Source organism: Carassius carassius, chromosome 23, assembly GCF_963082965.1.
Source record: "Carassius carassius chromosome 23, fCarCar2.1, whole genome shotgun sequence".
Classification (NCBI taxonomy): Eukaryota; Metazoa; Chordata; class Actinopteri; order Cypriniformes; family Cyprinidae; genus Carassius; species Carassius carassius.
In genome coordinates, this window is record NC_081777.1 from 26,825,681 (window position 1) to 26,837,009 (window position 11,329).

At 34.5% G+C, this 11,329-nt stretch overlaps 1 protein-coding gene across 4 annotated transcripts; it reads left to right on the top strand.

Annotated features, from left to right (window-relative positions):
• Positions 1 to 1,421: 1,421 nt before the first annotated feature.
• rbm28 (RNA binding motif protein 28) lies at positions 1,422 to 10,968 on the top strand. 4 transcript variants are annotated; one of them, XM_059506776.1, is made up of 19 exons: positions 1,422 to 1,478; positions 3,261 to 3,428; positions 3,508 to 3,629; positions 3,730 to 3,805; positions 3,922 to 4,014; positions 4,227 to 4,298; positions 4,423 to 4,495; positions 4,581 to 4,762; positions 4,922 to 4,985; positions 5,098 to 5,207; positions 5,297 to 5,370; positions 5,463 to 5,598; positions 5,728 to 5,792; positions 6,672 to 6,827; positions 7,834 to 7,983; positions 8,616 to 8,690; positions 8,795 to 9,039; positions 9,121 to 9,238; positions 10,818 to 10,968. In XM_059506776.1, exons 2-19 carry the CDS (start codon positions 3,302 to 3,304, stop codon positions 10,953 to 10,955), a joined length of 2,076 nt encoding a protein of 691 aa, XP_059362759.1. In that variant the 5' UTR covers positions 1,422 to 1,478; positions 3,261 to 3,301; the 3' UTR covers positions 10,956 to 10,968. The 4 variants fall into 4 exon arrangements, with proteins under 4 accessions (XP_059362759.1, XP_059362756.1, XP_059362757.1 ...); XM_059506773.1 differs by lacking the exon at positions 1,422 to 1,478 and adding an exon at positions 2,165 to 2,476; XM_059506774.1 differs by lacking the exon at positions 1,422 to 1,478 and adding an exon at positions 2,165 to 2,476 and having other exon boundaries at positions 10,823 to 10,968.
• Positions 10,969 to 11,329: the final 361 nt, after the last annotated feature.

The window sequence follows — 11,329 nt, forward strand, 5'->3', positions numbered from 1 at the left end:
CACGATCATATTGCCTGGCAGTTTATTTTAAATGTGGTGAGTCAATAGCTGTTTTTCTAATAATTTTCATACCAAAATGTACTTCATTTAACATCAAACAATTATGCTTTCATCCATAAGCATTTCTAAACCATCTACACATTTTTAGCTGTTAAACACAGTTATATCACTAACAAGAAAACAAAAATTGGTTAGTTTATGGTCATTGTTTAAAACGATTATTTATTATTATTCCATCAGTCCATTAATTTTTTATATTATTATCATTAATATTATTATGACTCATTAATAGTAAGATCAGCAACATTCATTAAGCAATCAATATGGTTAAATTTGATGTAATGTATGACCATGATATTGAAGCATTTCATTAAGATAAAACTTGTTTTACATAGAAACAGACTGTATAGAATCTGAATTCTCTGATTGCAAAATGTTCAAAGCATTTTTCTTTTTTTTTTTGGTTTCTGTCTAAATGTAAGTTTGCTAAACCCTATATCAAACATTTTACGAATGTTGCAATTTTATCTGAATTTGTTGGCAATATACAAAACGTTATAGTGATGTTCAAGGCTAATTACAGAAAATCTGTCATTTTCGGTGTATTTTCACAACACATCATTCTGGTTATACTCTGAAATGCTTTAAAAACCATTTTGTGACTGTTCACCTTCAGTCTACTCTAAGTACCAGCTCACAGACACCTGCACTATGAAGACATGAATTAGTCTTTCTAATCACAGCCTAGAAAAGTGCATATTATCATTATATGCGGACAGAATCTCAATTTAAACCAATGAAATGCAGCTACCCAATCCACAGCATTAACACGGTCTCCTTCGTTCATCATTTGCTGCCTGATAGAGTTCAAATAAATAATGCACACTATATGCAAACTGTATGATAAGAAAGTTGTGCTGATACTTACAGACGGGTTTGTGCTGAAGTGAAGAAAACACACAAACACACTCATCACACTGCGTGCTGTAAGATCCTTTCTGCAGGGCACTTGTGTGACTGGGCCTGGAGCCAGGCTCTGCTATGCCACTACTGTCTCTTGGTCTCTCTCACTCTCTCTGCTGGTGAGTTCTCTCTCTTCTCTATTGCTTTCTGTTCTCCAAGGTCAGATAAAAGACAATCGTGTAATGTGAATGCATTTGTCCCCTCCACATCGAAGATGAAACCCTCAGCAGCCTTTTAATGAACACACTACGCACACATCTTAGTAATTGTCCTTCGGAGGTAGATAATCCCACACTTTGGGCTAAGACACTTACCAGACGGGATTACGGGGAAAGGATGACAAAGGAGAACAAGAGGACAAAGCATGTTGCCTGTCTGATGATCAGTTATATCAAAACAAATGAAAAGAGAAGTAACCTATAAAAGTAGCCTATTTTGTGTTAAGACAAACATTTTGACTTGGTCACATCTGAAACAATTAACCAATGTGTACTAAACTTGCAGAAAATTCTAAGGTTTCTACTTTATTTTAAAGGAAATAGAATATTATGTCAGCCACATCATATTTAAACTACACAAACAATATCAGCACAAAACAAAGTTATTAATACATTTATATAAAAAAATAAAATTTATAATTACTACCATCTGTGATTTTTTTAAATGCATCCTACAGTGTGCAAAATTGATTGGATTTTGTCGCCCTCTAGTGACCACGAGCAGAAAGCTGAAAGATTTAATGATAAAAGCAGCTGAATCTGACTCTCTTTTTTCAACTAAACGTAAAATGTATATAATAATAATAATAATAATAATAATAATAATAATAATAATAATAATAATAAATTAAACTAGCACGCAGTAGGTGCAAATCAAATTGGTAAAAACTTGTTTTCAGAAGTTCTCCGTTGAACTAGCCATGTTTTCCCTTTTAATATTTAGTAACAAATTAGGAAATGTATTATATATATATATATATCCATCCGGGTCTTTTCGGTCAGTCGATCCGTTTCTCGACTAACGATCTGTTCCTTCCGCAAAGCTAACAAACATATCCAACACGAGTCGTTGGTCTTGTTTGAGCTTGACTTGTCATGGCATTTATCGCTACTCGGAAAAGCATGCTTCTCCAGACCCGCAGGTGTCAGTGTTGGTCTTTAGCGCGCAGTGCCACACAAACGAAGAATCTCTACCTTGACAACTTCCTGTAGAGTAGCAGCATGTGAGAAAACGTGCTTTATTGGTATTGCATTGTTTACAGACATTCACATGATAAGATCTTTTATGTTATCGCGACTTGTATATAAGAATATCTGCTCGAGTCTGTAATCAAGAGCGCTGTTTTAGAGGCGTTTGCTGGCTGTGAAGAACAGTCGAGCTGAACTCGTGTTGAAAATGCCGGCAGTCACTTTATTTGTCAGGAGATTACCTGCAGCAGCCACCAATCAACGGCTGGCTGAGCTGTTCTCTGAAGTAGGACCGCTGAAGAATTGCTTTGTTGTCCGGGACAGAGGTAAAATTTAACGGTTTTAAAGTATAGTGGTTTGAGTTTTATTTAAAAGAACAAACGCATCTCTCTCTCTCTCTCTCTCTCTCTCTCTCTCTCTCTCTCTCTCTTTTGGCACCTGTCTTTTTAATAACCAGGTACCTAATTACTTGTCAAAATTAGGGGTTATATATATATATAAATCTGAGGCATAAAAGTGTCTGTAGTTAAAGAAAAGCAGAACAATGCATTTAAGAAAAGTTGTTAAAAATGGTTTTGAAATAAGTCACTTATGTTTTGATCAATGTAAAACAGTAATATTGTGAAATACTGCAATTCTGAAATAACTTCTTTTTTTCAGTATATTTAAAAACATTAATTTAATCCTTGAATGGCAGAATTTCAGCACCACCACTAATATGATGTTCAAATAACATTTCTTTTTATTATCAATCCGGCAAACACCTGTGCTGTTTAATATTTTTGTGGAAACCATGATACATTTCATTCTTTGAATGGAAAGTTCAATGAACAGCATTTATTTGAAATGGAAATCTTTAGTAACATTAGAAATGCCTTTACTGTCAATTTTGATCAATTTTGTGAGTCCTTGCTGAATAAAAATTAATTTCTTAACCTGGTTGTCAGGCTGGTGACAAGCCTGGTGACTCCAAACTTTAGAATGCTAGTGTACATCAACTACTCTTTTTCAACCCATCAAACACGAGAAGAAAATGGTATCACAAATGTGAAATTAAACATATCGATCTGAATTTGGTCTAATAGTAAAGTTAATGTGTGCTGTTTGCAGAGACTGAAAAATGCCGAGGCTTTGGATATGTTACATTCTCAATGGAAGATGATGCACAGCGGGCCATAAAAGAAGTCCGAGAGTATGAAGGCGAGAAGATATTTGTAACTGTGGCCAAGAAAAAACCTGATGATAAGAAAAAGAAGAAGAAAGTAAAAACAGAAGGAGGTTAGATGTTTATGCTTATATTTAACTCCTGGATTGTTTTTAACACTCTTTTATAAATGAATCTGAACTGTTCATGCAGATTCAGAAGATAAAAAGGAACCAAAGCATGAACACACACAAACCAAAAGTCCTGCGAAGAGTACAGGCATAAAGAAGAACAAACTGAAAGCTAGACTGATCATCAGAAATCTCAGTTTTAAGGTAAGTCAACTCAATTCTGATGTTGTATAAAGGATAAGTGCCTAGTTTTGACTTTTTGAAATGTGATATTGGCTCATGCACTGATGTGCTTTATATGCAGTGTGAAGAAGATGATTTAAAACAGATCTTCTCTGAGTATGGAACAGTGATGGAGGCCAAGATTCCCTTAAAACCAGGTAAACGTTCGTCCAACAAGTGCATCTGACTGTTTCTAAGTATTTCTAAGCTTATTTTCACCATTTTCTTTTCATACGGCCATCCACCTTATTTTGATGCCATCATCTTTGTGCAGATGGAAAGAAGCGAGGTTTTGCATTTGTGCAGTTTAGGAATATGACAGAAGCTGGAAAAGCTCTGGCATCGATGAACCTGAAGGAGATCAAAGGTGAGTCTTCTCTTAACACTGAAGACCATCACAGAATTAACTTACATTTTACACTATATCAAAACTGATTTTTAAATTGCAATAATATTTCAAAATATTACTGTTATTCTGTATACCAAATAAATGTAGCCTTGAAGAGGCCTCTTTCAAAAACATGAAAAAAAATCTTCATTCAAAGGTTCTAGCTTTACAATATGAATTCTTTCTCACAGACAGACAGGTGGCTGTGGACTGGGCCATTGCAAAAGACAAGTATCTCGCCAACCAATCAGCGGGAGCAGCTGGTAATGTGTATTTTCATTTAAACTCCATCAGCATCACTTCTTTATGTGGATGTAGTTGTGAAAAGTTTTGAAAGTGCATCAACCCTCTAGGTTTTGTAGTGAATTATATCTAGCTATCTTTTAGGAACCATCAAAGAAGAGAATGTGAATTCTAAAGGTGCAGGAGCTGATGGGAAAGAAAAAGAGGCCAAGGAAAAGTAAGTACAGGAAGTGCAACAAATCTAAAGTGTGTGGATGTAGATGAATTCAGTGAATTTAACATAGGGTCTGTCTTGTGTGAAGGCCCACATCACAGGAAGAAAAGGATGACTCTGAGTCAGAAGAAGAAGAGGCATCCGAGGAGGATGATGAAGCCAATAGTAGTGAAGAGGATGATGCAGAAAATGACTCTGAATCTCAGCATTCAGACAGTGATGCCAGTGAACCTGAAGATGATGATGACTCTGATGAAACTGAGGGAAAAAGTAACAGTATTATTGTTTTAGTATGATTGAAATTGTATTTTTTATTTATATTTAGATGTAGATTATATTTTCTGTCTTAGAAAATTTTATAATCCTTAATTTTAAGGTTTTAACCATTTTTTTTCACGTCTGTAAATGACTATAAATCTTCTTCCTCAGCTCCTCCAAAGAAGAGAGACCCTCTTCCTTCAGATGTGAATGAGGGAAGAACCATCTTCATCAGGTGAAAATCATATAAGGAACTTCTCTTATTGTATTTCTAATCAATAACAGATGTTTTTTTAATGTAGGAATTCATATTTTTATTGACATATTTTCAATTTGGGTCCTGTTAGAAATCTGGCCTTTGACACAGATGAAGAGGGTTTGGAAGAAGTGTTGTTGCAGTTTGGTGAGCTAAAATACGTCCGTGTGGTGATGAGCGTAGACACAGGATATTCAAAAGGTAGCTTCAGTCATCAAAACCGGCCTGTATGGATTCAGAGTTCTTTCTTTAAAGTAATTCTCTCTTTTTCCATGTCTGTCTGTGTTTAGGTTGTGCTTTTGCTCAGTTTAAAAGTAAAGAAGCGGCAGACAAATGTATCGTTGCTGCTGAAGATGAAAAAGAGGTGAGTTCGTTGTCCTGCAGCTGTTGTTAGAGTTATACTGTATTATATCAGTAAACACAGGATTATTGTGCTGATGGATATACGTGTTTCAGTTCGGTGGCATTAGGGTTGATGGAAGGAGATTGAACGTTTTGCCTGCAGTAAACAGAGAAGATGCTGTCAAATTCAAGGACAAGAAAGTGAAAACTCACACAGGCTCTAGGAACCTTTACCTCGCCAGAGAGGGCTGTGAGTAAAGCCAGTCACAAAATTTTGCCAGTCAGCTGACCAATAACAGAGCTTAAATTGGGTTAGCTAATAGCAGTGAAGGGCCTATGTGCACCTGATTTAACCCGTTACCTCTTGAACTTTCTCCAGTGATTCGTCCTGGATCCAAGTCTGCAGAGGGAGTTTCAGAAACGGACTTGGCCAAGAGAACAAGAGTGAGTATCTTTTTCATTAACTCTTTAATCTGACTGACCAATGATATTATTTATTTGTCTTATCTGGTTATACCTATCTATCTGTCTGTCTATATATATATATATATATATATATATATATATATGTATATACGTGTGTATATGTAATGTATAATATATAATACTATTTATTGTTATTTTTGATTCTTTAATTTAATGTGGATTACGTAACTAATTATGTAATTTTTAGTTTAAGTAATTTTGCCAATTAATAAAATGTGTTTTTTATTAGTTTAGTAAATGTCCTTTTTTATTTTTAATTTTTAGTTTCAAATATTTTATGTGGCTTTAATAAATTTTTATTCACATTTAAATTTTAGACATTTTAGTATTTCATTTTAGTGCCAAGGCGACATTTATCATTATTTATTATTATTATTATTTTTACGTTTTTCATCTCTTATTTGTTTTATTTCATCTTTCAGTTAAAGAAAATGATTCTCAATTTCAATTTTGATAATTACACTGAATTTTATAAATCCAAATCAATACTTCAAGCTGTTTCTCGTTCATAATCCTGAGCAAATAAATGGCTCTCTTTAAACTTGGCATTAATAAGCACTTTGTATCCAGATGGTGGCTGTATAATCTTTGTTATTGTTATTTTTGAGATCTGATTGCCTACTCGGAATGAGAGATGGAACATACATATTATACATTACACTTAAAATTGTCAATTAAAATTCAAGATGCTTTCTTTCACTTTGGCAGATAAAAAATAAGTTATCTGTTTTATCTATTACGTGCTTCATAATGATGCCAGATGTAAAGGGGGCCAAAGTGTATTATTTCTTCTGCATGCTTTCTCTTTAACATGTTTTTTGTCTGTTGTGTTGTCAGTTTGAGGAGCTAAAAAGGGCAAAGTTAAAGGACATGAACATTTATGTGTCTAAAACACGGTTGTGTGTTCATAACCTGCCTAAGAATGTGGATCAACAGAAACTTCAGAAGCTCTGCGTCTCTGCTGCTGGTGGGAAAGAGCTCCGCATCACTGAGGTAAAGTACTGCTTTCCTCTTCCAAGAGCTAGAAAAAAACAACTAATAGCAAACCTACATTCAAAACAATGTTTAATAAATAAATAAATAAAATAGTATTCTAACAGTTCTTCCTAGTAACACTAGAGGGCAGAACTATGTCATTTGACTAGAATCAGGAGGTCTCAATGTCTAGAGTGTTAGTTAGTCATCCAAAAATATATTATTGAAAGGCTAAATCGTTGTAGTTTTGTGTTGATGGTGCATGAAAACATGTTTTCCTTTTGAAGTAGATTTTTCTGAGCCCATTTGCAGATATTTGTTCTTGTTTTGATCATAAACTTTAAAATGTAATCATACAATTTAAATCATAACATTTTTTTTATTTTTAATGTTTAACATTTTGATAAAATTCTGAGAAAATGAAAAGCTGTTTAGACTACATCTATTTTGATGTAAGAGTATTTTGCACTGGAAAACAAGACAAAATACTGATAAAAAATGTAACTTTTTTTGTAGTGCGAGCAGAAGGTACAGTAATGGTTATTTCCATATTTTAGCGGTTGGAATCTGAGATTGTTTTTTTGGTGTGTAAAATAAATTTGAACATTGAGAGGCTTTTCATAAACTTTCATTGAGAGGCTATACTGATAAATGTGTTCCTTTTTAATTTTTTCCTTAAATTTTCTTTCCTGTAGCTTAATTGGTAGAGCATTGCGTTATCAAGGTTGGGGGTTCGATTCCCCGGGAACACATGATAGGTAAAAATTGATTGCCTGAATGCACTGTAAGTCACTTTGGATAAAAGCGTCTGCTAAATGCATAAATTTAAATGTAATTTAAGGTCTTTAAAAAGCCTTTAATTTACATTAAGAAAACCTGCAGAAACCCTGTTACCTAATTGACTGAAATCGCCAACATCATCTTTAACTGCATAACAGTGTTTTTGTTAACTGGTGCCATAACTTTTGCATATTTAACAAGAATTCCTGATTGTCTCTTTCTCTGTATATATATGTGCCTACAGTGCCGTGTGATGTATGACAAGAAGCCTATTCATGGTCAGGTGATCGGCAAGTCTCTGGGATATGGCTTTGTGGAGTTTAAAGAGCATGAGCATGCTCTACAAGCCCTTCGTCACCTCAACAACAACCCAGACATCTTTGGACCCCAAAAGGTAGACCACCAAAAATTTGCTGTTGCTCAAATCCCAGAATCAGGCCTTATTTGGAAACTAATTCTCACTGTTTGCTGAGAGAAGTGGTAGAAAAAAAGGGATATTTGATAACCTGTTTGTTGTTCTATCAAGTTGAATTATTCCTAGAAAGACAAACGGGCCACCGAGGTGTCTGTCTTATTCCTAGAAGTATGTTCAGGGTCATTGCATCAGACAACGGTATTAGACGATATTAGCTATAGCTTGCTGGTGTGTAAACACACTTTGAGGGTCTGTTATTAAGGGCTTTATTGCCAGCTTCACAGCAGTGGCCCTTCAGTGTTTTGCAAAAGAGGACAAAGGAATGCACTAAAGAACAGATCGAATCACATTTTGTCTATCAGTCTTTCCACACATCCTATAATCATGCATTCCTCTGACGCTCAATGGAATGTGTTTTGGTCTGTATTGAATGTAACTTCTCAAAAATAAGATGAATCGTTCTATTCCCAAGCACTTGTGGCCAAGACTCATGGCTGTTTCACTTACAAATAAGAAAAAGATTTAGCATTGAGCAACATCTGAGGATTGAGAAAGACCAGTGGTGAAGTTTTCGTGTTTGATGATGTCATTTCCTGTGTTGTTCCCGTCAGAGACCCATAGTGGAGTTTTCTCTGGAGGATGGAAGAAAGCTGAAACTTAAAGCCATTCGTTTGGAAAACAGCAAGGTGAGGCTCAGCTGCATCTTAGTTTCCTATCAATGTGACGTTTTGAAAATGTCAGAATTAAACGGCTTAAATTAAACGGTCAAAATTGATGTGTTTTTCCACAGAAACAACTCAAAAAAGGCAGTAGCCAAAAAGGAGAGCAACTGCCGCAGCAGCAGCAGCAGCATTCGGGGATGAAAGGACCCTTGAGCAAAGGAAATTCAGCTGATGTTGTTAAACAGGAGAAGGAACAAGGAAGCCAGTACAGCGGCTTTATGACCAAACCAGAGGTGGAGCATGTAGAACTGGAGGATGGCAAAAAACGGCCCAAGGTTCTGCACATGCCTTCACACAGAGGCCCAAAGATCAGGTACAACACAAAACAGAACCAGCACCATTGATTCAACAATAAAAAACTATCATGTACAATGACCCTCACACTGTTCCTCAGGAAACGTGATAAAGGGAAACAACTGATGGTACAACCCAAGAAACTGAAGAAAGGGCCCAGCAGGAAAGAGAGAAAGGGGTCTACTTTCATGGAGAAATCCAGCGAGAACAGGAAACCGGTAAGCCAAAGAGTTGAAGAGAGATCGCTACTTAAATTGTATAAATAAATTATATACCTAATAGAAATAAATATTATTATTATTATTATTTAAAATGTTGGCTTTCTATTTATATATATATATATATATAATAGAAAATATATATATAAAAAATAATTATAATTAAATTATAATTAAAATTATAATTATCATTATTGTTACCTTAAAATTGGTGCTGTCACTCAATTCAAACTTTTAATCTAAGTAATTATGTGATGTGCCAATTAATTCATCGCAAATTAAATTTGGTTATATGGTAATATTAACCACTAAATATAACTTAAAGCTATTATTTTGTTCAATTAGAAAGTATCAAGTAGACATTACAAATTGTAGCTTTAGAAAGATGTTTTATTTGATTCAGCATAAAATTTTTTACACAAACATTTAGGCTACAGCGGCCTAATATAAACTATGGAACATAAAAGAAGAGAGGAAGTTAGAAACATCAAATTTTATTCATATAATGAAAGTCATTGATAACCAAATCAGCTTTGTTACCAACAGTCTTCATAATACTTTGTTGTGCAAAAGAAAGAAAATCATATAGGTTTGAAATTAAATGAGGGTGAGTAAATGATGACAGAATTTTCATTTTTGGTTGAACTATACCTTTAATGATGTATTATTATTATTATTATTATTATTATTAATGAAATGATACTCTAAAAAAAAAACTAAAACTGGCAGCAGGTAGTGGTAAATGCCTTTTATGAGTCATTGATTTATTCATTCAATTCGCTCAAACATGTGATTAATTCAGTAATAAAGTAAACCGCTCTCTTTATGAATGGACCTTAATATTTTTGTTGGCAAAATTGTGCCAAAAAACAGACAATAATGTAAGAGTTTTGGTACAAAAACTCAAGTCATATTGCTCTTGCTCATCATTTCGCTTATCATATTGTATAAATATGAGACAAAAACTCATACAGTGACATATTTTGCCCTGCATCATATTTGTCAATTGTATGAATTATAAGATGACATACAGGTCTGGAGGCAGGGGCAGTGCGTTAGTTGCTTTAAAATATTTGAATTGTGTTATTTTTTCATAACTAATTAACGCATTAAACTGACAGCCTAATTAAAATATTAATCATTTAAAAAAAAAAAAAAGTCCTCTGATGGCAAAGCTGATTTGAATCACTCTACAGCTTTGCATGATCCTTCAGAAATTATTATAATATGCTGATTTGGTGGTTAGCAAACATCTCTTATCCTTGTTGAAAACTGATTAAAACTGACTATTTTTTTGGGAACTGTAATCACTGCATGAGATGTGTATATGGCACTTTTGCACCACGTAGTTCTAGGAACTAGCCAGCAGGGTCGTTCCTAGAGAACCAATTTGTACCGCAGGAACTCTGAAGCGGCTGACAGTGGCGTCTTTAATCGCTGCATTTACAAACATCAACACCCAGTGAATGGATTTTTGTGGTGTTGAACAGTATTAGATGTATACATTTTGGTTGTACCTCCAGTTTAACTCGTTGTTAACTATCTGTTTTAATTATTGTGTGTATTTATTTTGTTGCAGAATAGCAAACCTGCAAAACGAAAGTTCCAGAACAGAGAGGATGTCCGTTTTGACACACTGGTGAACCAGTACAAAAAGAAACTAATGGGAACATCAAATGCTAAGACTGCAGTCAAAAAGAGCAAATGGTTCAGCTGAAGATGTGAGACTGTGAAAAATGTTAAAAACCTCTCAGAGGAGGATTAAATGGAATACTTTTGACTCTTTGAGTTTTTAAAATGGAAAAGTCAGTTTTTCACCATGTGAGGTTTGTTTGCCTCAGAAGTATTTCCTTTATGGATTTAACAGAATGCAGAGATGGTTCCAGTACATAACAGACTGTTTTGTGGGGATGTCTTTGATAACAGGTGGACTGGATTTAAATGCCAGTGGCCAATTCCTGTCATCCCTTGTCAAATAAGTTATGTAATGCACTCTTGTTGATAAAGTCTGACAAAACTTGTTTTTATTGCTGTATAAAAAAAAGTTGATACTAACATCCAACACTGCAGATTGTGTTTTTATATGACTGA